Source organism: Cheilinus undulatus, linkage group 16, assembly GCF_018320785.1.
Source record: "Cheilinus undulatus linkage group 16, ASM1832078v1, whole genome shotgun sequence".
Classification (NCBI taxonomy): Eukaryota; Metazoa; Chordata; class Actinopteri; order Labriformes; family Labridae; genus Cheilinus; species Cheilinus undulatus.
In genome coordinates this window covers 47,762,214-47,789,807 of record NC_054880.1, presented here as the reverse complement: position 1 = coordinate 47,789,807, position 27,594 = coordinate 47,762,214, and the positions used below count along the sequence as shown (strand labels likewise).

At 47.7% G+C, this 27,594-nt stretch overlaps 1 protein-coding gene across 1 annotated transcript in view; it reads left to right on the top strand.

The window, feature by feature from the left end:
- LOC121523180 (teashirt homolog 1-like) overlaps positions 1-26,554 on the top strand; it is a 71,249-nt gene extending 44,695 nt beyond the window's left edge. The window contains exon 3 of the mRNA XM_041807955.1: positions 22,255-26,554. Coding sequence (XP_041663889.1) covers positions 22,255-25,583 — 3,329 coding nt within the window. The 3' untranslated portion in view covers positions 25,584-26,554. The remainder of the gene's footprint in view (positions 1-22,254) is intronic.
- Positions 26,555-27,594: the final 1,040 nt, after the last annotated feature.

Here is a 27,594-nt window from a genome sequence, read left to right as displayed (position 1 = left end):
AGAGTCCATGAGAGCCTGAGTAGAACCAACAAGTTCACACCTAAAACCACTTCCTGTTTCCTGTCTGGAGCCCATCTTTACTTTACTCCTCATTCTTCTGTCTCCAGTTAGCCGTTATTTCTCCTTTCCTCTGTCTTCTTCTACGCTTTTCCTCCTGTTTTACATCAACAGTTGGATCAGCTGATAACAGGATGCTGAGTGGCACATGGAAGTTTGGACAGTAGACTGAGATAAATGATCTTCCAGGTTATCTGTGAACACTCACTGACTATCCTCACCTTCCTAGAATAATGGCCCAAGTCTCTTTTTCAGCTCTTCACGATGCTGGCCACCTCTGGTAAAATCGCCCTCATCCTCTGTTGAATGGATCATGTGATCTTACCTTTTTAGTGTCAGGGCCTAAGTCAAGAGGATGTTTTATAAGCTTCAGCTGCTTCAGACAGACATTCTAGCTAGCTACTGACGTTACTGTGCTGCAGGACTCTTTCCCTGTTGGTCAGTAATAAGGTTTACTGTATTAAAGGCTAGGCGGTAAATGTTGTCAGCTAATAGCTCCATGAAGCTAGCAGTTACTGATAATAATCAGAGAGTGGAGAGGCTCCAGCGTGGGCGTAGCACAGGGGAAAGGTACTGGTTACTCGGGCCCCAGCAGGACGGGCCCTTAAGAAGCCTGCAATGACAGTTGTTCTTTTATTTTTCTTAGTTGTTACTGTCATTATTGAATCAAAAGTGAATAAATGAATCAGTCAACAGACTGAAATTTTAAAATAGAGTAAACACTGGGGGGCCTCTACCCCTCCCTAAAAATGTCCAAATGTCCAGCGCTGCAAAATCACGCAATAAATTCAGTTCAACCATAGTAAAAATATTGCTTATAAATGGGAAATTATAATTCCAGAACACATTAAAATGCAAAGATATTTGTAAAAATGAGCAAGCAACATTTGTTGCTTGGGAAGCTTTTTACCAATTTTTTTTGTTTTTGTTTTTTTTTTTTTTTGCCAATTTTAACACATTTTTGCCGATCTAATTTCATCGATTTTAAACCCTTTACACCGCTCTTTACTGCCTGTTTTGCCACTTCTAAACCAATTCTTGCCCCTTTCCGTATATGGTTGCCTCTGTTGACCCATTATTGCCACTATCAACCCCTTTTTATCACATTTTACACCCATTTTTTCCCAGTTCAACCCATTTTTGCCAATTTCTGCATATTTATCTGCCCCAGCTAACCTATTTTTGCCAGTTTAAAGCTAGTTTTCTCACTTTTAAATCCCATTTCACCATTTTTTTGCCACTTTTAACCTAATACTGCCACTTTGTAATCCTCTTTTACCACTTTATGTGCCTATTTTTCCCACTTAAACCAATTTTTGACATTTTTTGCTCTTTTTGCCACTGTAATCAAATTTATGCCACTTCTAACCCATTTCTGCTACTTCTAAAATCCCATTTAACTGCCTTTCCCACCACCTTTTTTAGATTTTTTTTTTTTTTGCTATTTTAATTCTGTTTATAAGAAAAGGGATTTAATTTTTAAGATGATATACTGCAGCACAAATGACTTAGATAAGCTATCTGTTGCTATGTTAAGAGTGATTATTATTCAGGAAAAGTATAAAATATGGATATGGATATCTAGCTAACTTTATAACAGACCGTGATTTTGTTGACCTCCATGGACTCCCAGTTTGGCTGGGTCCCAGAAAGCTCTCCCATCTATCTCCCCAATTGAAAGCCTTGTCTCCACATGACTATTCTAGAATGTTCATGGCTGTTCATCAGCCTCCAGGTACAGCTGGGGTCCCCGGTCTCTGGCTCCTTTATTTTGGGGGTCCCCAGTCTCTGGAACCTTTATTTTGGGGGTCGTGGTCTCTGGCCCCTTTATTTTGGGGGTCGTGGTCTCTGGCCCCTTTATTTTGGGGGTGGCAGTCTCTGGCTCCTTTATTTTGGGGGGGGTGGTCTCTGGCACCTTTATTTTGGGGGTCCCCGGTCCCTTGCACCTTTATTTTGGGGGTCCCTGGTCTCTGGCACCTTTAGTTTGGGGGTGGCGGTCTCTGGCACCTTTATTTTGGGGATGGCGGTCTCTGGCACCTTTATTTTGGGGGTCCCTGGTCTCTGGCACCTTTATTTTGGGGGTCCCTGGTCTCTGGCACCTTTATTTTGGGGGTCCCCGGTCTCTGGCACCTGTATTATGGGGGTGGTGGTCTCTGGCATCTTTATTTTGGGGGTGGCGGTCTCTGGCACCTTTATTTTGGGGGTCACTGGTCCTTGGCACCTTTATTTTGGGGGTGGCAGTCTCTGGCACCTTTATTTTGGGGGTGGCAGTCTCTGGCACCTTTATTTTGGGGGTGGTGGTCTCTGGCACCTTTATTTTGGGGGTGGCGGTCTCTGGCACCTTTATATTTGGGGTCCCTGGTCCCTGGCATCTTTATGTTGGGGGTCCCTGGTCCCTGGCACCTTTATTTTGGGGGTCCCTGGTCCCTGGCACCTTTATTTTGGGGGTGGTGGTCTCTGGCACCTTTATTTTGGGGGTGGCGGTCTCTGGCATCTTTATTTTGGGGGTGGTGGTCTCTGGCACCTTTATTTTGGGGGTGGTGGTCTCTGGCACCTTTATTTTGGGGGTGGCGGTCTCTGGCACCTTTATTTTGGGGGTCCCTGGTCCCTGGCACCTTTATTTTGGGGGTCCCTGGTCCCTGGCACCTTTATTTTGGGGGTCCCTGGTCTCTGGCACCTTTAGTTTGGGGGTGGCGGTCTCTGGCACCTTTATTTTGGGGATGGCGGTCTCTGGCACCTTTATTTTGGGGGTCCCTGGTCTCTGGCACCTTTATTTTGGGGGTCCCCGGTCTCTGGCACCTGTATTTTGGGGGTCCCCGGTCCCTTGCACCTGTATTATGGGGGTGGTGGTCTCTGGCATCTTTATTTTGGGGGTGGCGGTCTCTGGCACCTTTATTTTGGGGGTCCCTGGTCCTTGGCACCTTTATTTTGGGGGTGGCAGTCTCTGGCACCTTTATTTTGGGGGTGGCAGTCTCTGGCACCTTTATTTTGGGGGTGGCGGTCTCTGGCACCTTTATTTTGGGGGTCCCTGGTCCCTGGCACCTTTATTTTGGGGGTCCCTGGTCCCTGGCACCTTTATTTTGGGGGTCCCTGGTCCCTGGCACCTTTATTTTGGGGGTCCCTGGTCCCTCTGACTCAAAGTCAGATTAGTGTTCATCACTGAGACATAAACTAAACTAGACACATAACTAGACTAAAGTAGTCCAAACCCCTGATATTTGTCCTCTGTGGGTAAATCCATACAAACACATCTGAGTACATCTGTAGCTCCTCTGCCTGTCAGCTGCAGACAGCAGAGAACAGAGAGCACCAGTATGATTTACACCAGATACGCCTCAAAGGCTTAAAATGTTTGTCCTTGTTGGTCAGAGATGATCGGGACTATTCTGACTCTGATCAGGAACTACCAATGAAAATAACGATCAGACTATCGTTACAGAGATGGAGAGCAGTCTCTGGGAGCTCCTCTATCATGTTCTAATGTTTGGGTCTTACCCGTCCTCGTGGTCTGTCACAGTAGAGGGAATAAAGAAGTATGCTGTTCTTCCTAAGCCACGTATTCCAGCAGTATGTAAGGGTTAATGTCCTTCGAGGTGTCCAGTTATCAGGGAGTAATGGACGACATGGAGGCCTGAACCGTCCATGTGCAGTGTTGGACAGTTTCCTCTGCAAACAGCCAAGAAATACTCTACCAAACACTCTTTTACTTCACTTTTAGCCATATTTGATTTAAGGGTTAACAGACGACAAAACCATAAATCCTGGGACATCAGCCCAAACAGCAGTCAGACTTCTGTAGACTGTGGTTCAGCCTGTTTTTGTTTCTCTCAGTGATTTTCTGCTTCTTTTCTCCAACCTCAGTGATTTATGGTAATTATCCATCTTTGGGGTCATCCATCAACTGGTTGTTGCTAGGCAATAGGAGCAGATGTTGTTTAGTGGGATGGCGCTCTGCTGTCAGGGTCAGTGCAGGTGAATAGTAGACGGCATCAACGAAGGAAGAGTGTTACTGTGTTTTAAAAGGACCAAGTAGAAGAGCAGTGTTCTGTTCCAGCAGTCCAGACTGTAATCCTGATTGAACTTAATATATCAGAGTGCCCTTTCAAATAAAGACGGTCATCATCAGCTCTGGTAGGCTGTGTTTAATGACATCTGTCTGTTTCAGCCTGCTGTGAATCTGTTATTATGGTCCATCAGATCTCAGTCACACCATCTTTAATTAGCTTTACTGATGCTCTATCTGCCTGAAAACAAACATATGGTCTGGAATGTGCTCAGCTCTAGAGCTCTGGTGGATTGTTGGGTGTGGGGCCTTTGGCATAGAAAGGGCTGGAAACAGAGCTGGCCATGAGCTAATGGCTGTTGTTTCATCTGAGAACAAGCCGGCTCTGACAGTTCAGGGAAAAGGTGATTTATGGAGCACAGTCACTATCAGGGCGTGTCGAACTGGCTCACAGGAAATCAGAACAAACAGGGCCAGAGCACCAACACAGAAATGAACTCATTTTCTTTCTAAAAATCAGTACAGTCCTCTGGATCTTCTCTGACTGCTCATCTGTTCTGTGAACATCTGAGGCCTAATGAAGCTAAGCCAGAGGTAAAACTCACCATCTATGTGACCCATTTACAAAAGCTATTAGCATAATATGAGCTGGAGTAATGGCGTATTTCTGTGAACATATGGGAAAGCCTGAGGACAGTCAAAAAGTTTATGGAAAGGTCATTAATGTCCTCTGAAGGATCCACAGCAATAAACAGAAATGTTTTCAGATGAGCGCGGCATTAGCAGACTGGAGGGATGGCTTTCTGCTAACAGGAGAGTCAAGGAGGCTGAGATGGAGGATTGTTACCACACAAGCTATCAGAGCCTGGAGCTGCTCTGACACGGACATGACACTCTTACGGAGGGCTAAGATGAGGTTAGATAAAATTACACTTTATGGTACGTTTGCTCGGAACTTTGTCTTGCATCACCATCAACACAGTACAATCACATCACCTGTAAAAAAAGAGCATATCATTAAAAACGTCATAAAAAGTCCCACTGTCCTACAACAGTCTGTATGCAAATCACACATAGTGAGTCTGGGGTCTACATACATAAGGATGTCCTCCGTCAGTGTCCGGGCTGTGGAGCTGTCCCACCTCCAGTCTGCTGTTAAATAATGGAGTGTTCTTCTTACAGTATGGCCCCCTAAAACATCTACCTGAGGGTAAAAGCTGATCCTCCTCATGGAGGACATGTGAAGGCTCCTCTGAGGTTTGCTAGGTGCACTTCTAAATACTCAGTCCCACCTTTCATCTATTCCATGAGGGTTAGTAGAGGTGGACTATTCCATGAGGGTTAGTAGAGGTGGACTATTCCAAGAGGGTTAGTAGAGGTGGACTATTCCATGAGGGTTACTAGAGGTGGACTATTCCATGAGGGTTAGAGGAGAGGTGGTCTATTCCATAAGGGTTAGTAGAGGTGGACTATTCCATGAGGGTTAGTAGAGGTGGACTATTCCATGAGGGTTAGTAGAGGTGGACTATTCCATGAGGGTTAGTAGAGGTGGACTATTCCATGAGGGTTAGTAGAGGTGGACTGTTCCATGAGGGTTAGTAGAGGTGGACTATTCCATGAGGGTTAGAGGAGAGGTGGACTATTCCATGAGGGTTAGTAGAGGTGGACTATTCCATGAGGGTTAGTAGAGGTGGACTATTCCATGAGGGTTAGTAGAGGTGGACTATTCCATGAGGGTTAGAGCAGAGGTGGACCATTCCATGAGGGTTAGAGGAGATGTGGACCATTCCATGAGGGTTAGAGGAGATGTGGACTATTCCATGAGGGTTAGAGGAGATGTGGACTATTCCATGAGGGTTAAAGGAGAGGTGGACTATTCCATGAGGGTTAGAGGACTAGGGTGGACTATTCCATGAGGGTTAGAGGAGAGGTGGACTATTCCATGAGGGTTAGAGGAGAGGTGGACTATTCCATGAGGGTTAGAGGAGAGGTGGACTATTCCATGAGGGTTAGTAGAGGTGGACTATTCCATGAGGGTTAGAGGAGAGGTGGAATATTCCATGAGGGTTAGTAGAGGTGGACTATTCCATGAGGGTTAGAGGAGAGGTGGACTATTCCATGAGGGTTGGTAGAGGTGGTCTATTCCATGAGGGTTAGTAGAGGTGGACTATTCCATGAGGGTTAGAGGAGAGGTGGACTATTCCATGAGGGTTAGAGGAGAGGTGGACTATTCCATGAGGGTTAGAGGAGAGGTGGACTATTCCATGAGGGTTAGTAGAGGTGGACTATTCCATGAGGGTTAGAGGACTAGGGTGGACTATTCCATGAGGGTTAGTAGAGGTGAACTATTCCATGAGGGTTAGAGGAGAGGTGGACTATTCCATGAGGGTTAGAGGAGAGGTGGACTATTCCATGAGGGTTAGTAGAGGTGGACTATTCCATGAGGGTTAGAGGACTAGGGTGGACTATTCCATGAGGGTTAGTAGAGGTGAACTATTCCATGAGGGTTAGAGGAGAGGTGGACTATTCCATGAGGGTTAGTAGAGGTGGACTATTCCATGAGGGTTAGAGGAGATGTGGACTATTCCATGAGGGTTAGTAGAGGTGGACTATTCCATGAGGGTTAGAGGAGAGGTGGTCTATTCCATAAGGGTTAGTAGAGGTGGACTATTCCATGAGGGTTAGTAGAGGTGGACTATTCCATGAGGGTTAGTAGAGGTGGACTATTCCATGAGGGTTAGTAGAGGTGGACTATTCCATGAGGGTTAGAGGAGATGTGGACTATTCCATGAGGGTTACTAGAGGTGGACTATTCCATGAGGGTTAGAGGAGAGGTGGTCTATTCCATAAGGGTTAGTAGAGGTGGACTATTCCATGAGGGTTAGTAGAGGTGGACTATTCCATGAGGGTTAGTAGAGGTGGACTATTCCATGAGGGTTAGTAGAGGTGGACTATTCCATGAGGGTTAGAGGAGAGGTGGACTATTCCATGAGGGTTGGTAGAGGTGGTCTATTCCATGAGGGTTAGAGGAGAGGTGGACTATTCCATGAGGGTTAGAGGAGATGTGGACTATTCCATGAGGGTTAGTAGAGGTGAACTATTCCATGAGGGTTAGTAGAGGTGGACTATTCCATGAGGGTTAGAGGAGAGGTGGACTATTCCATGAGGGTTAGTAGAGGTGGACTATTCCATGAGGGTTAGAGGAGAGGTGGACTATTCCATAAGGGTTAGAGGAGAGGTGGACTATTCCATGAGGGTTAGTAGAGGTGAACTATTCCATGAGGGTTAGAGGAGAGGTGGACTATTCCATGAGGGTTAGTAGAGGTGAACTATTCCATGAGGGTTAGAGGAGAGGTGGACTATTCCATGAGGGTTAGTAGAGGTGGACTATTCCATGAGGGTTAGAGGAGAGGTGGACTATTCCATGAGGGTTAGTAGAGGTGAACTATTCCATGAGGGTTAGAGGAGAGGTGGACTATTCCATGAGGGTTAGTAGAGGTGGACTGTTCCATGAGGGTTAGTAGAGGTGGACTATTCCATGAGGGTTAGAGCAGAGGTGGACCATTCCATGAGGGTTAGAGGAGATGTGGACTATTCCATGAGGGTTAAAGGAGAGGTGGACTATTCCATGAGGGTTAGAGGACTAGGGTGGACTATTCCATGAGGGTTAGAGGAGAGGTGGACTATTCCATGAGGGTTAGTAGAGGTGGACTATTCCATGAGGGTTAGAGCAGATGTGGACCATTCCATGAGGGTTAGAGGAGATGTGGACTTTTCCATGAGGGTTAAAGGAGAGGTGGACTATTCCATGAGGGTTAGAGGACTAGGGTGGACTATTCCATGAGGGTTAGTAGAGGTGGACTATTCCATGAGGGTTAAAGGAGAGGTGGACTATTCCATGAGGGTTAGAGGACTAGGGTGGACTATTCCATGAGGGTTAGTAGAGGTGGACTATTCCATGAGGGTTAGAGGAGAGGTGGACTATTCCATGAGGGTTAGAGCAGATGTGGACCATTCCATGAGGGTTAGAGGAGATGTGGACTTTTCCATGAGGGTTAAAGGACTAGGGTGGACTATTCCATGAGGGTTAGAGGAGAGGTGGACTATTCCATGAGGGTTAGAGGAGATGTGGACTATTCCATGAGGGTTAGTAGAGGTGAACTATTCCATGAGGGTTAGAGGAGAGGTGGACTATTCCATGAGGGTTAGTAGAGTTGGACTATTCCATGAGGGTTAGAGCAGATGTGGACCATTCCATGAGGGTTAGAGGAGATGTGGACTATTCCATGAGGGTTAAAGGAGAGGTGGACTATTCCATGAGGGTTAGAGGACTAGGGTGGACTATTCCATGAGGGTTGGTAGAGGTGGTCTATTCCATGAGGGTTAGAGGAGAGGTGGACTATTCCATGAGGGTTGGTAGAGGTGGTCTATTCCATGAGGGTTAGAGGAGAGGTGGACTATTCCATGAGGGTTAGAGGAGAGGTGGACTATTCCATGAGGGTTAGTAGAGGTGGACTATTCCATGAGGGTTAGTAGAGGTGGACTATTCCATGAGGGTTAGAGGAGAGGTGGACTATTCCATGAGGGTTAGTAGAGGTGGACTATTCCATGAGGGTTAGAGGAGAGGTGGACTATTCCATGAGGGTTAGAGGAGAGGTGGACTATTCCATGAGGGTTAGAGGAGATGTGGACTATTCCATGAGGGTTAGTAGAGGTGGACTATTCCATGAGGGTTAGAGGAGAGGTGGACTATTCCATGAGGGTTAGAGGAGAGGTGGACTATTCCATGAGGGTTAGAGGAGAGGTGGACTATTCCATGAGGGTTAGTAGAGGTGGACTATTCCATGAGGGTTAGTAGAGGTGGACTGTTCCATGAGGGTTAGTAGAGGTGGACTGTTCCATGAGGGTTAGAGGACTAGGGTGGACTATTCCATGAGGGTTAGAGGAGAGGTGGACTATTCCATGAGGGTTAGAGGAGAGGTGGTCTATTCCATGAGGGTTAGAGGAGAGGTGGACCATTCCATGAGGGTTAGAGGAGAGGTGGACTATTCCATGAGGGTTAGTAGAGGTGGACTATTCCATGAGGGTTAGAGGACTAGGGTGGACTATTCCATGAGGGTTAGAGGACTAGGGTGGACTATTCCATGAGGGTTAGAGGAGAGGTGGTCTATTCCATGAGGGTTAGAGGAGAGGTGGACTATTCCATGAGGGTTAGAGGAGAGGTGGTCTATTCCATGAGGGTTAGAGGAGAAGTGGACTATTCCATGAGGGTTAGGAGAGGTGGACTATTCCATGAGGGTTAGAGGAGAGGTGGTCTATTCCATGAGGGTTAGAGGAGAGGTGGACTATTCCATGAGGGTTAGGAAAGGTGGACTATTCCATGAGGGTTAGAGGACTAGGATGGACTATTCCATGAGGGTTAAAGGAGAGGTGGTCTATTCCATGAGGGTTAGAGGAGAGGTGGACTATTCCATGAGGGTTAGAGGACTAGGATGGACTATTCCATGAGGGTTAGAGGAGAGGTGGTCTATTCCATGAGGGTTAGAGGAGAGGTGGACTATTCCATGAGGGTTAGGAGAGGTGGACTATTCCATGAGGGTTAGAGGAGAGGTGGACTATTCCATGAGGGTTAGGAGAGGTGGACTATTCCATGAGGGTTAGAGGACTAGGATGGACTATTCCATGAGGGTTAGAGGAGAGGTGGTCTATTCCATGAGGGTTAGAGGAGAGGTGGACTATTCCATGAGGGTTAGGAGAGGTGGACTATTCCATGAGGGTTAGAGGAGAGGTGGACTATTCCATGAGGGTTAGGAGAGGTGGACTATTCCATGAGGGTTAGAGGACTAGGATGGACTATTCCATGAGGGTTAGGAGAGGTGGACTATTCCATGAGGGTTAGAGGACTAGGATGGACTATTCCATGAGGGTTAGAGGAGAGGTGGTCTATTCCATGAGGGTTAGAGGACTAGGATGGACTATTCCATGAGGGTTAGGAGAGGTGGACTATTCCATGAGGGTTAGAGGACTAGGGTGGACTATTCCATGAGGGTTAGAGGACTAGGGTGGACTAGGGTGTTAGATGGGGTTGTTCTGTTAATAGAAATGTTGATTTTTCCGTGGTCAGTCCACCACATGTTTCATAAATCTCTGAAGGTTCTGTATTTCATGGTAAAGTTTGTCCTAACAGCGCTTTCATACATTTCTGCAGCAGAGATGTTCTTCCCTTCACTTTACAAACACTTTTTTTTTTTTTTTTTTTTTTTTTGATATTCGGAAGCCTGACTGTCTGATCAGTAAAGGTATTCGTTTACAGAGAAATCTCCCATGATTCCTCTGGTGTTAATGTAAGCCTGGCCCTGGGCTGAGCTCAGACGGCTGTTTTGTGACCGTTCTCCTCAGTGGCCGTCTTTACAGAGTGTCAGCTCCTATGAAAGCACAGCCTCGACCGTCCCTGAGAGAAAGAGAGAGCCAGAATGAAGAGGACAGGGAGACAGAGATTGCCTGACATACTAAGCATTACCATAATTGGCTTTTCTACATGATAGGACAGAGGAAATAATAATGTCATTTTATTTACAGCCCAAACCCACACTCACTGGTGCACGGCTGCAGGTCACTGCCACACACTGATCAGGCCTGTCCAAAGCCATCAGAGGTGAGTGGCAGCGAATGGAGCGGCCGGTGACAAAGCGAAACGAGAGAGAGAAATAAGACTGCCACGCCACAGCTTCCACTCTGAAGAGATGCTAAACGCTGTGAGGGTTGGCCCGCTCCAAGTGCAGCGCTCAGCCACGCAGGCTAAATCAGCAGGGATTGGACATTAGCACTGCAAATGAGAGCCAGGATTGGTCTGTTCTCAGAGACAGCATGAATAAATGAAGAGGGTTCAGGGGGGCGGGGGGTGAGTCCTGGAGAGGGGGGGGCTGATTGTTCTACAGATATCTGAGCTATCTCACCAGGGAACTGGTCCACCTCCCTAACACTAACAGGATTATTTAATGACAGCATGATTCTGCAGGGATGAACGGTATTATCAGCAGATATGAGCATTTCTGCCAGGATTTACAGCAGATATATACCTGCCTTTAGGAAACTAGACCGTACCTTCAGGTGTAGGTGGTAACCCAGGTTCTCAAACTTTTGGGGGCTAGGGGCCCCTTAAAGGGCAGGAAATGTTCCAAGGACCCCCACATAACCCTCATGCTGACTAAACAAATGTTAACTTTAGGGGTGTGACGAGATCAAAACGCCACAAGATTTCTCAAAAAATCAATCTCGCGAGATCAATGTTGTTCAGACACTTGGAGCAGCAGCTCTCCTTACAGAAGACGATACCAAACTGGAAGTTATAAAAGATCACAAAGATGCTCTGGACACTATAAACTGTTGGTGAGAGAGCAAATGAGGAAATGGAGCTGATCCGGTATCCGACCTCCCACACCCCCTTGTGCGCTACTTGAGCCGCACATGATCCGCCTATGCATCATCCTAACAGTGTGAACTGATAAAATGCTGCAGGTGAAAGCCTGTGCCTTCTTCATGAGGAGAATACAGCATTTAATTAGCTCGTATATGCGCGCAAACATGCGGGTAGTGCCGCTGTTTGTGACTTTGTAACTCTGAGTCGCTGCTTCGTCATGTCATCATCAGCTGTTGGCTGTGCTATCATCAATCAGAAGCTTAACATGAGTAGTGCAACGGATCTGCATACTGCAGCAGTAAACTTAGCAAAACAAACTCTGTATGAGCACCATAGAGTAGCTCCCAAAAGCGAAGTTAGAGCTCCAGTTAAACGCGTCTTGTTTGCTGTCTGACAGCAGACAGAGCAGAGAGACACACGCACTCACAAATGCACACACATTAACACACGCTCATCTGTGTGTCGTGTCCAACACTGTCAAAGCTCATATGAGAAAGACCACAAAACAATAAGCTAATCTGTTTCTTTAAATTACAGCAAACCTGTTATTGACAGAAATATTTCTTTTTAGTGTTTTAAATATGGATGTCCTTAAAGAGGATGAGAAATAGTTTGATTTTACTGATGCAGCTCTTTACATTTCAGCCTGTTGTAAACAGTGCTTAAAGTACTTTTAAATAATCGACATTTTTTAATATATGTAATTAAGTATAATAATATTATGTTGTTTTTAATATTAAAAATAGTTATTGTAATTGTAGCAATGAGAGCATAGTGTAGTAAATTAGAGGTTTTGTAGGCTGTTAAAACGAAAGGTTTGATTTGAAGAGCATTAAAAGGTACAGTTTGAGTCAAAGTTAGACTAAACATACTCTTTGGAAGCATTAAAAGCCTATTCAGTACTCAATTCAAACATTTTTGAATAGACCTGAATGCGTTGTAATTATCACTTTCAGTTGTATAAAGGACATATTATCCACTCATGATTTTTTTTTTCCAAAATTGAAAAAAGTGTAAAATCTCATCTCGTCTCGTTTCGTCTGGTGAGATAAGTGTCTCGTCACACCCCTATCTGTACTCCTAGATGCTATTTTAAACTCTTCAACCTAAACACAAGCTCTGGTCCAGTTGAGTGTGGCTTCTTACTTTCTGCGATCCTTTGAGCAGCCAATCAGAATCCCTCTGTGCTTCTCTGAGGGTGTGGTCAGGTTCAGCATTCACGTTTTCTGGTGGATGTATTCCTCACTCTTTGGTCTGAATAAATTCTTAAACTCTGCATGCTTTGTTATCAGACAACGCTTTAGCTTGGTGGGCTTCATGGTTTCACATGAAGACACATGTTGGCCTTCTGCTGCTGTTCTCACTGAAACCAAACTCCAGACAGCCTTCTGCTGCTGTTCTCACTGAAACCAAACTCCAGACAGCCTTCTGTCTCTGTTCTCAGTAAAACCAAACTCCAGACAGCCTTCTGTCTCTGTTCTCAGTAAAACCAAACTCCAGACGGCCTTCTGTCTCTGTTCTCAGTAAAACCAAACTCCAGACAGCCTTCTGTCTCTGTTCTCAGTAAAACCAAACTCCAGACAGCCTTCTGCTGCTGTTCTCACTAAAACCAAACTCCAGACAGCCTTCTGCTGCTGTTCTCACTGAAACCAAACTCCAGACAGCCTTCTGCTGCTGTTCTCACTGAAACCAAACTCCAGACGGCCTTCTGTCTCTGTTCTCAGTAAAACCAAACTCCAGACAGCCTTCTGTCTCTGTTCTCACTAAAACCAAACTCCAGACAGCCTTCTGTCTCTGTTCTCAGTAAAACCAAACTCCAGACGGCCTTCTGTCTCTGTTCTCACTAAAACCAAACTCCAGACAGCCTTCTGTCTCTGTTCTCACTAAAACCAAACTCCAGACGGCCTTCTGTCTCTGTTCTCACTAAAACCAAACTCCAGACAGCCTTCTGTCTCTGTTCTCACTAAAACCAAACTCCAGACAGCCTTCTGCTGCTGTTCTCACTAAAACCAAACTCCAGACGGCCTTCTGTCTCTGTTCTCACTAAAACCAAACTCCAGACGGCCTTCTGTCTCTGTTCTCAGTAAAACCAAACTCCAGACGGCCTTCTGTCTCTGTTCTCACTAAAACCAAACTCCAGACGGCCTTCTGCTGCTGTTCTCACTAAAACCAAACTCCAGACGGCCTTCTGTCTCTGTTCTCAGTAAAACCAAACTCCAGACGGCCTTCTGTCTCTGTTCTCAGTAAAACCAAACTCCAGACGGCCTTCTGTCTCTGTTCTCAGTAAAACCAAACTCCAGACGGCCTTCTGTCTCTGTTCTCAGTAAAACCAAACTCCAGACGGCCTTCTGTCTCTGTTCTCAGTAAAACCAAACTCCAGACAGCCTTCTGTCTCTGTTCTCAGTAAAACCAAACTCCAGACAGCCTTCTGCTGCTGTTCTCACTAAAACCAAACTCCAGACAGCCTTCTGCTGCTGTTCTCACTGAAACCAAACTCCAGACGGCCTTCTGTCTCTGTTCTCAGTAAAACCAAACTCCAGACAGCCTTCTGTCTCTGTTCTCACTAAAACCAAACTCCAGACAGCCTTCTGTCTCTGTTCTCAGTAAAACCAAACTCCAGACAGCCTTCTGTCTCTGTTCTCACTAAAACCAAACTCCAGACAGCCTTCTGTCTCTGTTCTCACTAAAACCAAACTCCAGACAGCCTTCTGCTGCTGTTCTCACTAAAACCAAACTCCAGACGGCCTTCTGTCTCTGTTCTCAGTAAAACCAAACTCCAGACGGCCTTCTGTCTCTGTTCTCAGTAAAACCAAACTCCAGACGGCCTTCTGTCTCTGTTCTCAGTAAAACCAAACTCCAGACGGCCTTCTGCTGCTGTTCTCACTAAAACCAAACTCCAGACGGCCTTCTGTCTCTGTTCTCAGTAAAACCAAACTCCAGACGGCCTTCTGTCTCTGTTCTCAGTAAAACCAAACTCCAGACGGCCTTCTGTCTCTGTTCTCAGTAAAACCAAACTCCAGACGGCCTTCTGTCTCTGTTCTCAGTAAAACCAAACTCCAGACGGCCTTCTGTCTCTGTTCTCAGTAAAACCAAACTCCAGACGGCCTTCTGTCTCTGTTCTCAGTAAAACCAAACTCCAGACGGCCTTCTGTCTCTGTTCTCAGTAAAACCAAACTCCAGACGGCCTTCTGTCTCTGTTCTCAGTAAAACCAAACTCCAGACGGCCTTCTGTCTCTGTTCTCAGTAAAACCAAACTCCAGACGGCCTTCTGTCTCTGTTCTCAGTAAAACCAAACTCCAGACGGCCTTCTGTCTCTGTTCTCAGTAAAACCAAACTCCAGACGGCCTTCTGTCTCTGTTCTCAGTAAAACCAAACTCCAGACGGCCTTCTGTCTCTGTTCTCAGTAAAACCAAACTCCAGACGGCCTTCTGCTGCTGTTCTCACTAAAACCAAACTCCAGACGGCCTTCTGTCTCTGTTCTCAGTAAAACCAAACTCCAGACGGCCTTCTGTCTCTGTTCTCAGTAAAACCAAACTCCAGACGGCCTTCTGTCTCTGTTCTCAGTAAAACCAAACTCCAGACGGCCTTCTGTCTCTGTTCTCAGTAAAACCAAACTCCAGACGGCCTTCTGTCTCTGTTCTCAGTAAAACCAAACTCCAGACGGCCTTCTGTCTCTGTTCTCAGTAAAACCAAACTCCAGACGGCCTTCTGTCTCTGTTCTCAGTAACACCAACCTCCAGACGGCCTTCTGTCTCTGTTCTCAGTAAAACCAAACTCCAGACGGCCTTCTGTCTCTGTTCTCAGTAAAACCAAACTCCAGACGGCCTTCTGTCTCTGTTCTCAGTAAAACCAAACTCCAGACGGCCTTCTGTCTCTGTTCTCAGTAAAACCAAACTCCAGACGGCCTTCTGTCTCTGTTCTCAGTAAAACCAAACTCCAGACGGCTGTCGTCAGTTTTTCAGTTTAGCTTCTTTGGGCTGAGCATCACTTGATGAAGCAGCCACAGTTAAATGTTTACCCATCGTTGCTAGCTGGACCTGCACGCCTCATGTCCTGAGCTAAGTGACTGATGCCTGAGGAGTGATGGATTTATGTGATGTCACAATCATATCTGAGTTTTGATTGGCCAAAGCTGACTGATGTCAGAGTCCTTGGTTTAGTTTGGTTGTTTTATGGCGCTGTGGTCCTTCTATGTATTTATATGATTTTTAATGACATGACATTTCTGTAATCATTTATTTTGAATTATTTCATGGACGACCCCCAAGCTGTGGCTCGCAGAACCCCAGGGGTCCCTGGACCCCAGTTTAAGAGCCACTGTATTAAAATACTAACCCTCTTGGATGTTTTACTCTTATTGATTTTATAAATCAAGTTTTATGAAAAAAACTCCGCTTTAACGTCAAAGTGAAAACAAATTTCTTCAAAGTTTTTTTTAAAAAGGTTAAATCATACTGACCATGATTGACGTCTGAAATCAGTAAAGGTGTCAAACATTTATGGGGCTCAATAGTTTTTATAGGAACTGTATATTAGGGGTGGGACTCACAGGGTGCCTCACAATACCACACCAATACACCAGAGTATCACAATACAGCAATACTGCCATAATCAGCATACCGCAATATACCTCCCTCTCCTCCCTCTCCTCCCCGTCCTCCCAGTCCTCCTTCTCCTCCCTCACCTCCCTATCCTCCTTCTCCTCCCTCTCCTCCCCTCTCCTCCCCCTCTTCCCTATCCTCCTTCTCCTCCCTCACCTCCCTCTCCTCCCCCTCCTCCCTATCCTCCTTCTCCTCCCTCAACTCCCTTTCCTCCCTTTCCTCCCTTTCCTCCTTCTCCTCCCTCTCCTCCCCCTCCTCCCTATCCTCCTTCTCCTCCCTCACCTCCCTCTCCTCCCTCTCCTCCCTTTCCTCCCTCTCCTCCCTCACCTCCTTCTCCTCCCCTCTCCTCACTCACCTCCCCTCACCTCCCCTCTCCTTCATCTCCACCCACACCTCCCTCTCCCCCCGCACCTCCCCTCTCCTCCCCTCTCCTCCCTCTCCTCCCTCACCTCCTTCTCCTCCCCTCTTCTCACTCACCTCCCCTCACCTCCCCTCTCCTTCTTCTCCTCCCTCACCTCCCTCTCCTCCCGCACCTCCTCCCTCTCCTCCCCTCCCTCTCCTCCCCCTCCTCCCTATCCTCCTTCTCCTCTCTCCTCCCCCTCTTCCCTATCCTCCTTCTCCTCCCTCACCTCCCTCTCCTCCCCCTCCTCCCTATCCTCCTTCTCCTCCCTCAACTCCCTTTCCTCCCTTTCCTCCCTTTCCTCCGTCTCCTCCCTCTCCTCCCCCTCCTCCCTATCCTCCTTCTCCTCCCTCACCTCCCTCTCCTCCCTTTCCTCCCTCTCCTCCCTCACCTCCCTCTCCTCCCTCTCCTCCCCTCTCCTCACTCACCTCCCCTCTCCTCCCCTCTCCTTCTTCTCCTCCCTCACCTCCCTCTCCTCCCTCACCTCCCCTCTCCTCCCCTCTCCTCCCTCTCCTCCCTCACCTCCCTCTCCTCCCCTCTTCTCACTCACCTCCCCTCACCTCCCCTCTCCTTCTTCTCCTCCCTCACCTCCCTCTCCTCCCTCACCTCCCGATCCTCCCTCTCCTCCATCACCTCCCTCTCCTCCCCCTCCTCCCTATCCTCCTTCTCCTCCCTCAACTCCCTTTCCTCCCTCTCCTCCTTCTCCTCCCTCTCCTCCCCCTCCTCCCTATCCTCCTTCTCCTCCCTCAACTCCCTTTCCTCCCTTTCCTCCTTCTCCTCCCTCTCCTCCCCCTCCTCCCTATCCTCCTTCTCCTCCCTCATCTCCCTCTCCTCCCTTTCCTCCCTCTCCTCCCTCACCTCCCTCTCCTCCTGCACCTCCCCTCTCCTCCCCTCTCCTCCCTCTCCTCCTCTCCTCACTCACCTCCCTCACCTCCCCTCTCCTTCTTCTCCGCCCTCACCTCCCTCGCCTCCCGCACCGCCCCTCTCCTCCCTCACCTCCCTCACCTCCCTCACCTCCCTATCCTCCTTCTCCTCCCTCTCCTCCCCCTCTTCCCTATCCTCCTTCTCCTCCCTCACCTCCCTCTCCTCCCCCTCCTCCCTATCCTCCTTCTCCTCCCTCAACTCCCTTTCCTCCCTCTCCTCCCTTTCCTCCGTCTCCTCCCTCTCCTCCCCCTCCTCCCTATCCTCCTTCTCCTCCCTCACCTCCCTCTCCTCCCTCTCCTCCCTTTCCTCCTTCTCCTCCCTCTCCTCCCCCTCCTCCCTATCCTCCTTCTCCTCCTTCTCCTCCCTCACCTCCCTCTCCTCCCTCTCCTCCCTTTCCTCTCTCTCCTCCCTCACCTCCCTCTCCTCCCTCTCCTCCCTCTCCTCCCCTCACCTCCCTCTCCTCCCGCACCTCCCCTCTCCTCCCTCACCTCCCTCTCCTCCCCTCACCTCCCCCTCCTCCCTCACCTTCCTCTCCTCCCTCTCCTCCCCTCTCCTCCCCTCCTACCCTCTCCTCACTCACCTCCCCTTACCTCCCCTCTCCTCCCCTCTCTCCTCACCTCCCCTCTCCTCCCCTCTCCTCCCTCTCTTCCCTATCCTCCCCTCTCCTCCCTCTCCTCCCTTACCTCACCTCCCCTCACCTTCCCTCTCCTCCCTATCCTCCTTCTCCTCCCTCTCCTCCTTCTCCTCCCTCTCCTCCCCCTCCTCCCTATCCTCCTTCTCCTCCCGCTCCTCCCTCTCCTCCCACTCCTCCGTCTCCTCCTTCTCCTACCTCAACTCCCTTTCCTCCCTCTCCTCCCTTTCGTCCTTCTCCTCCCTCTTCTCCCTCTCCTCCCTATCCTTCTTCTCCTCCCTCACCCCCCCTCTCCGCCCTCTCCTCCCTTTCCTCCCTCTCCTCCCCTCTCCTCCCCTCCTCCCCTCTCCTCACTCACCTTCCCTCACCTCCCCTCTCCTCCTTCTCCTCCTTCACCTTCCTCCCCTCCCTCTCCACCCGCACCACCCCGCACCTCCCCGCTCCTCCCTCTCCTCCCTCTCCTCCCCTCCCCGCCCCCCCCTACCCTCTCCTCACTCTCCCCCCCTCTCCTCCCGCTCCTCTCTCACCTCCCCTCTCCTCCCTAGACTCCCTCACCTCCCCTCTCCTCACCTCCCCTCCTCCTCTCCTCCTCCTCACCTCCCTCTCCTCCTACCTCCCCTCTCCTTCCTCCTCTCTTCCCTCTCCTCCCTCACCTCCCTCTCCTCCCTCTTCCCCCCTCTCCTCCCTCTGCTCCCCTCTGCTCCCCCTCCTCCCCTCTCCTCACTCATCTCCCCTCACCTCCCCTCTCCTCCTCCGCCACCCTCACCGTCCTCACCTCCCCCTCCTCCCGCACCTCCCCTCACCTCCCTCTCCGCCCCTCTCCTCCCCCTCCTACCCTCTCCTCCCCTCTCCTCCCTCTCTTCTCTCACCTCCCCTCTCCTCCCTCTACTCCCTCCCCTCCCCTCTCGTCACCTCCCCCCTCCTCCGTCTCCTCCCTCTCCGCCCTCACCTCCCCTCTCGTCACCTCCCCTCTCCTCCCTCTCTTCCCTCTCCTCCCTCACCTCCCCTCTCCTCACCTCCCCTCTCCTTCCTCCTCTCTTCCCTCTCCTCCCTCACCTCCCTCTCCTCTCTCTTCTCCCCTCTCCTCCCCATCCTCCCCTTTCCTCCCTCACCTCCCCTCTCCTCACCTCCCCTCTCCTTCCTCCTCTCTTCCCTCTCCTCCTCACCTCCCTCTCCTCTCTCTTCTCCCCTCTCCTCCCCATCCTCCCCTTTCCTCACTCACCTCCCCTCTCCTCCCTCACCTCCCCTCACCTCTCCTCTCCTCCCTCACCTCCCCTCTCCTCACCTCCCCTCTCCTCCCTCTCTTCCCCTATCCTCCCCTCACCTCCCTCTCCTTCCCATCCTCCCCTCTCTTCCCCTATCGTCCCTCTCCTCCTTCACCTCCCCTCTCCCTGTCTCCTCCCTTCACCTCCCCTTACTTGCTGACAGCATAAAGTGGGCTTACGTTTCTGACTGACAACCACAACAGACACCTCTCCCCCATCCTCCTCCCCCCCTCTAATCCCCTCCCTCCCTCTCCTCTTCCTCTTTTGTTCTGAGTGACGCTGGAAAGCCGCCGTGTCAGCATCTTTTCCATCTCTGATTGCCTTATTAGCCGGCGGTGGCACCCGCAGCTTTCCTGACACAGATGGTGAAGGAGGAGGAGGAGGAGGGAGAAAGGGCTGACTAGTGTTTGTTGTTGTTCTCCTCTCAGGGCTGTTTGTGTGGACACCGACACCTCCTCGGGCCGACACTGACATGGTCCTGACACTGACGCCTGTCAGAGAAACATACAGAGGATGGCGTTAGTGGAGTGTCAGCTCTCTGAGCTGCTTTGTCTTTACCTCCTCTACCACGCTGACTTTGAACAGGCGTACTCCTGCATTTGTTACAAACAGTGGGCTGAATCTCCACAACAAGAAGACAGGTGGAAGAAAGCTGTGCATCTGCGTTGGTGCAGGTTCAAATCCACTAGTTGAGAAGACACCAGAGGTGACTGGTTTAAGTGTGACCTGTGTGGGAGTGAAATGTGACAACAGATTAGTGCAGCAGTAGTTTAATGAGTCTAACATAACGGCAGCGCTGCAGCTGTTGGACCCTCAGCTTTCCCAGGCAGTCGTCACTGGCTCCTCACAAACATCAGGTATTATGTCCACTTCCATTATGGCAGAGAGAGCTGCATGCTGTTTGAAGCTGACAGCACATCTGCCTCCTCACTGGAGACTGATTCTGGCATCTCAGACAAGCATCTATGAGGAATAGATGGGAGAGCTGCCTTCGCATATTTAACCCTCCATTTTTCTCTCTCCCTATAAAATCTCTCTTTTAATCTGCTTGCAGATCAGATTGAAACACTTTGATGGACGTGTCATTGTTGCATCTCCATCTAAGATTAGAATAATTATAATGCAGATTTTAATGAATAAATACAATCTGCAGACAGTCCCAGAAAGCGTGCAGAAATCTCAGCGTTCTTTTAAAATGGCACACTTGAAGCCGTGGGTACTGGAGGAGCACAGGCGGGAACAACACAGCCTGTCATGTCCACTGGCCATTTCCTAGCATCACGCTGTGAGGACTTCCACAGACGATGCCAAGTCGACTCCAGCCAACCGTGGCTTGGCACAGAGGATGCATCTGGCATCTTCCTCCACTATCTCTTACTTGTGAATCCATAGTTTGTGTGGCGTGATAGATCCATAGCAACCATACAGCAGAAAAGCCGGCCAATGAACACTCTGATCGGAAAGTCAGTGTATTTACTGTGAGCACTGGTGTCTACTGTGAAAGCAGCATCAGAGTGACTGTTTGGTCAGAAATGAGGAATATTTCCTTTTAGTCCTAAAAGACAAACTGTTCTGATTTCTCACATCATGATTTATATGACTCCTGTTCTCCCTAGAAAGTTCCCTTGTGTTCTATGAAAACATGCTGATTTTAAATGTTTAAAGTAAGCAGAGACATTTCTGCAGCTCGTCTCTGTGCCCTTGGTCTCTGCAGTGTTCAATAGCTTCATTAGGCAGAGCAGTGAAGAGGACGATCTGTCATTGTCAACATATGGATGTTTGCCACTTTATTAGTGCAAACCAGTGTCCTCTGCTGGGACTACTGACAGAAATTTCTGTAGGGATGATTGCAGATACCACCTTCATCTACTTAGGGCTTGTGTTAAAAAACTGTACTCACAGAAGGGTCTAATGCAGCGTTACTCAACCCTGCTCAAGCTAAGAGCCAAATTGTTCAAAAATACAATTGCAAGAGCCACAATCTAAGGGGTGAAAACGTGTTAAAGTGGCAATAAATCAAGTTTAAGCTGACAAAAAGGTCTAAAAGCGGCAAAAAAGTGGCAAAATGGGTGAAAAGTGACAAAAATGGGGATAATAAGTGGCAGATATGGGTGAGAAGTGGCAAAAAAACTAAGTTACAGGTGGCAAAAAGAGTCAAAAAGCAGCAAAAATGGGTGGAAATGGGCAAAAGCAGCAAAGAGTGGCCAAAATTGGTGAAAAATTACAAAAATTGGGATGAGTGGCAAAAATGAGTGAGAAGTGACAAAAAACTAAGTTACAGGTGGCAAAAATGTAGCAAAAATGAGTGGAAAGTGACTTAAAAGGGCAAAAAGCCGCAAAGAAATAGGCAAAAAAGTGGCATTTAATGGCAAAAGGCAGCTTGAAAAAATGGTTAAAAAAGGGGGGAATGCAAATAGCAAAAAGCAGAATGAAAGAGGCAATAACTGGTTAAAAAGGGCAAAAAATGGGATAAAAGTGGGAAAAAAATTATAAAATAAAAGGCAAAAAGAAGCAGCAAAATTGGACTTAAAGCAGCAAAAATTACTAAAAGTGGCAAAAAATTGGTGAAAATGACAAAAATTGGGATAACAAGTGGCAGAAATGGGTTAAAAGTGACAAAAAACTAAGTTACAGGTGGCAAAAGTAGTTAAAAAGTGGCAAAAATTACAAATACAGGCAAATGAAATATACACACAAAAAATAAAGGTTGAAAATTAAGTTTGACAGTTAAAGCCTGCTGTATAAGTATGGGAAATAAACGGATCAGTGTGACTTGCACTGGATAGTTTCTGAGGTCAAAGCTTCTCTGTTTGAAGGTTTTCTGGGGTATAATATTTAACATTTAGACATAAAAGATCCACAAATCACCATAAAAGAGCCACATGTGATTCTAGAGCCACACGTTGAGTATCACTGCTCTAATGTTACATTTCTCTTCTTTTGTGTTTTTCAGCTTATGGACCTGAAGATGAATTCAAGGTTGATAAAACTGATGAAGAGGAACATCTGCAGGACGACGGTCTGTCCCTGGATGGCCAGGATGCAGACTTCCTCTTCAACGATGACGAGGAGGCTGGGGATCGCTTCAGCTGTCAGAACTCTCCCCTCAGCAATGGCACTAACCCGGACGCTGGGTATGCATCTCCACTCAGCACCACCAGCGATCATATGGTGGACCATAAGACCACACCCTCCCACAGTGATGAGGAGAAGATGAAGGACAGATTAGGGGAGAGCACAGACTCCATCAATGGGCTCTCGCTACAGGACAGTCTGGCACAAATGAAAGCTGTCTATGCAAACCTCATCTCTGATGCTTCCTGGTCCAGCATCGCTCTGGATATACTGAAAAGCAAACAAGGAAACAGTTACACAGCTAGCAATGGAAATGGAAGCAGTTATAAAGGGAGCAATGGGTTTCTGCGCAGTCACAGCCCAGGCAACGTCAATGTGAAGAGTAGATGTAGCACGAGCAACGCCTCAACCACCACCAACACCACCACCAGCAGTACTACCACCAGAGCAGTATCCAGCAACAGCACCAGTGGCACCAGTGTCAGCTCTGGTAGCACTGGAGGACTAGCCTATGACTGGCACCAGGCAGCGCTGGCAAAGACCCTGCAACATACCCCATACCAGCTCCTCCCTGAGCCAAGCCTGTTCAGCACAGTGCAGCTCTACAGACAGAACAATAAGCTCTATGGCCCCGTGTTTACAGGAGCCAGCAAGTTCAGGTGCAAAGACTGCAGCGCAGCCTACGACACTTTAGTGGGCTTGACAGTGCACATGAATGAAACGGGTCACTACCGTGATGACAACAAGGACACTGAGGATGATCGCAGCAAGAAATGGTCTAAGCCACGGAAGCGTTCTCTGATGGAGATGGAGGGCAAAGAAGATGCCCAGAAAGTTCTTAAATGCATGTACTGTGGTCACTCTTTTGAGTCCCTGCAAGACCTCAGTGTCCACATGATCAAAACAAAACATTATCAGAAAGTGCCTCTCAAAGAACCAATGCCAGCCCTCACCTCAAAGTTAGTCCCCCCAACTAAAAAACGAGCCTTTCAAGACTTGATCATATCCCCAAGTTCACCAGAGTCCATCTCGTCTGGAATACTTCTAGGAGAGTCTCCCAAAGACCAAAAAGTGGCCAATCCATACGTCACCCCGAACAATCGATACGGTTACCAAAACGGTGCCAGTTACACCTGGCAGTTTGAAGCACGCAAGGCACAAATCCTCAAATGCATGGAGTGTGGAAGTTCACATGACACCCTGCAGCAGCTAACAGCCCACATGATGGTCACTGGGCACTTTCTCAAAGTCACTAATTCAGCCTCCAAGAAGGGGAAGCAGTTGGTTTTTGATCCTGTGGTTGAGGAGAAAATTCAGTCGATTCCACTGCCACCAACAACCACACGACTCCCAGCACCAAACGAGAAGTCCCAGCCTGACTCTCCCCTGCAGCCTCCGAGTCCGGAGGAGGAGAATGAAGAGAAGAAAGAGGAAGAGCCAGAGGGAGAGAACCTGGACGCTCAGGAACCAGTGGCAAAAATCAAAGAGGAGAAGGAAGAAGTTTCAGAAAAAGCTGAGAAACCTGTAAAGACCAGAACTTACCAATATCTGACAGAAGAAGACTTGGAAGAGACGCCAAAAGGAGGCTTGGACATCCTAAAGTCTTTAGAGAATACAGTGTCCAGTGCAATCAGCAAGGCCCAAACAGGCACCCCAACCTGGGGAGGATACCCGAGCATTCATGCTGCATATCAGCTTCACGGGTCTTTAAAGTCCACCTTACCTTCATGTGCACAGGTCCAACCTTTATTCAGTAGCAACAGTTTGAAGGTATTTCCCTCTGACACTGGCACCCTGATCCACTCCCCTAACAGCCCCTCTCCACCTCCAAACCACAGGAGTAACGTTCTGGCCATGGAGGAGCTGGTGGAGAAGGTGACAGGGAAAACTTCAGCCAAGAATGAAAAGGAAGAGCACCCCATAGAGACTAAAACCAGGTCTGTAAAGTCTCCATTACCAGTACCTAAGGACAAACAGGTTTCACCCAGTCCAGATACCGCCTTAAAGGCCGTGAGTACAGCAGAGGAGCAGACCGGCTCCAAAAGTAAAGAAGGAGAGCAGAGAGAAACAGATGCTCAGATAAAGAGGGAAGCTGATTCACCAAAAAGGCCAGTCAGTAATGGCTGCAGTCGCCTGAGCATCATCACTGATCACTCCCCTGAACAACCCTCCGTCAACCCTCTCAGCGCTCTGCAGTCCATCATGAACAATCACCTGGGCAAAGCTGCCAAAGTGGCCACCCCTTTCATAGACCCGTTCTCAATGCTGTATAAGATCAACAGTAATGCTGCTCAGATGAAGCCTGCAGAGCCTGCGGGTCAGTACCACAACGATGATCAGCCCATGGACCTGACCAAATCCAAACCCACCAACGGAAGTCCTGTTAGGGGGACCACAGCACCAAACGGCAGCATGAACACTAAACCAGCCTTTAAAAGTTTCTCTCAGTCTTCATCTCCACCTCTGAGGGAGAATGCTCTGATGGACATTTCAGACATGGTCAAAAACCTGACTGGCCGTCTGACGCCAAAGTCTACGACCCCGTCGTCTGTCTCTGAAAAGTCCGACGTAGACGGCTGTGCTTTTGAGGACAGTTTGGAGGAGTTATCCCCCATCCAGAGACGGAAAGGCAGACAGTCCAACTGGAATCCCCAGCACCTCCTGATTCTTCAGGCCCAGTTCGCCTCCAGTCTCAGGGAAACTCCTGAAGGAAAATTTGTGATTAGTGACTTGGGGCCCCAAGAACGGGTCCACATTTGTAAATTCACCGGTCTCTCCATGACTACTATCTCTCATTGGCTGGCCAATGTAAAGTACCAGTTAAAGCGCACAGGAGGCACAAAGTTCCTAAAAAATATCGACTCTGGTCAGCCGTTGTTTTTATGCAGTGACTGTGCTTCCCAGTTCAGGACTCCATCGTCCTACATTCACCATCTGGAGACCCATCTGGGGTTTACCCTGAAGGACCTCTCCAAGCTTTCCATCGATTTATTAGAACAGCAGGCGGTCAGCAGGTTAGATGACAAGACTTTCATTTCCTCTGGACTCTCTGAAGAAGACACAGGATTAATTTATCAGTGCAAACTCTGCAGTCGGACATTTGCCAGCAAACATGCAATCAAATTGCACCTTTGCAAAACACATGGGAAAACCCCAGAAGACCATCTGAGCTTTGTGAAAGAGCTGGAAAAGTCTGACACACAATGAAGAGAAAGCAGAGAGCACGACAGTTTCTTGTTGCACTAAATCTCTAAGCTACAATCTGTCATAATAGATAGTGCCACAAGTGTCAGGAGTTCTGAGAACATGCTAGCTAACTATGACGTTCCCATTACTGTTAAACTGAGCGTAGCGGTGCAGCAGCCATGGCACTATGTAGGCACTGACTGATTGTTGCTTTTCTAATGCACTGCATCTTACCTGAGCCTTCCTGGGTAAATGTCCATCTGTTGTTTTAAACTGGACCATGCTCTTAATTGATCACTGAATGCTTTTACATGACTGTTTCAACACATAAATATTATTTATGAGACAGTGTGTGCATGTTTATCATGAATACATGAGAATAGAGGTGTCTCTGTGAAGGTTTATGGATGAAGATGAAGTGAAACTGTAGACGGCCCAGCACTTTAAAGAAGTGATGAAGAATTATGGGTAAAAATGAGAACACATCACATCTTTGACTCTTCATCCCCTCGGTCATCAGGCAGCTGACGGACTAACGAAGATGTCGTTAAGCATTAAATCACACGTGTTCCCCTCGTGACCATTACTTCCTGGTTGTTCCATGATGTACAGTATTTGAGTTCGTAGGCCACTGGTTTGATTATTGTGAAGCTAAAGTTGTAAAAATAATGACGTTTAAAACTTCTATGAATATGGCAAGTATGTGTACATGTATGTTAGCATATCTTGCTCTGTACAGTCCAACGTAATTTGTACTGTGTGCATTTTGATAATGTTATTTTCTAGACAAACATGGTATAAAACTACAGATTATTGTTGGACCACATTGTCCTTTTTCAGTAAAAAGTCGGTCCTCCAATGTGCTTTACATAAAATAACTCTACAGGCATCGTCTCTGATGCATGGTACTGTATATAGCATTAAAACAGATTTCCAGGTTTTATCATCCACATGATTATTCAGAATAACATTCTTTTATCCTCAGTTGTCAAATAAATTCAGTGTCCTGGATCCACCTGCGTTCTTTGGCTCTTTTTGGAGGAGGGGGATGTCCATCTGTGTTGCATGGGTTTATGAGAGTACAGTGGGCTCTTGGGTACCAAGTTTTTTGGAGTTGGAACATGCATCCACACTACACATGAACAAAAGCACATCAGTGACTACCTGCGACCAGACTCACCTGCCCTCCTCTTATCAGTAACAGTCATCACTGCAGTGGCTCTCATGTTAACTGTTCATCATTAAACTGTCATTAAGAATGAACAGCAGCAAATTATCCATTACCTAAGAGGCTATCAGCTTCTTTTTAGCAGCTTTTCTCCTTCATTTTTTCATCAACAGGTCTTTAGACCAGCGGTTCTCAACTGGTCTTGTCTTCGGACCCACCACAGTCTTTATAAAAGTGTTAATTTTGGCAGTTATTATTAATTTTAGTCTTTAAATCAAATGCATTTCAGTTTTAGTCCCATTTTAGTCTTTTCTACCCTTTCTAGTTTAAGTCTAGTTTCAGTCAACGGAAACTCAAAACATTTTAGTCTAGTTTTAGACCTTAAAAAGTCCTCACATCTTTACTGAAGTCTTTACTTTTAATCCAAGTATTTATTTTCTTGTCTAAATCTGGTTCCAAATCATGGTAGTGTGTTCTCTGTCTAACCTGGGGTCCCTGCTTTCCACAGCTGAGAAGCAGAATAGATACAGATAAGACATTCCTTATTTGTCCCACAGGGGGAAATTCCAATGCAATACATTTTGACGGATTTACCTGTAGAGGAGAAATATCACAGATTTAGAATGTCCGCCAAAAACATTTTTGTCTAGTTTTAGTCATTTTGACAAAAACAAAACATAGTTTTTGTCAGTTTTAGTCATCACAGATCTTTTTTTGTTAGTCTTAGTCTAGTTTTAGTCAGCTTCAGTCATCACAGAACTATTTTTGTTAGTCTTAGTCTAGTTTTAGTCATCACAGATCTATTTTTGTTAGTCTTAGTCTAGTTTTAGTCATCACAGATCTATTTTTGTTAGTCTCAGTCTA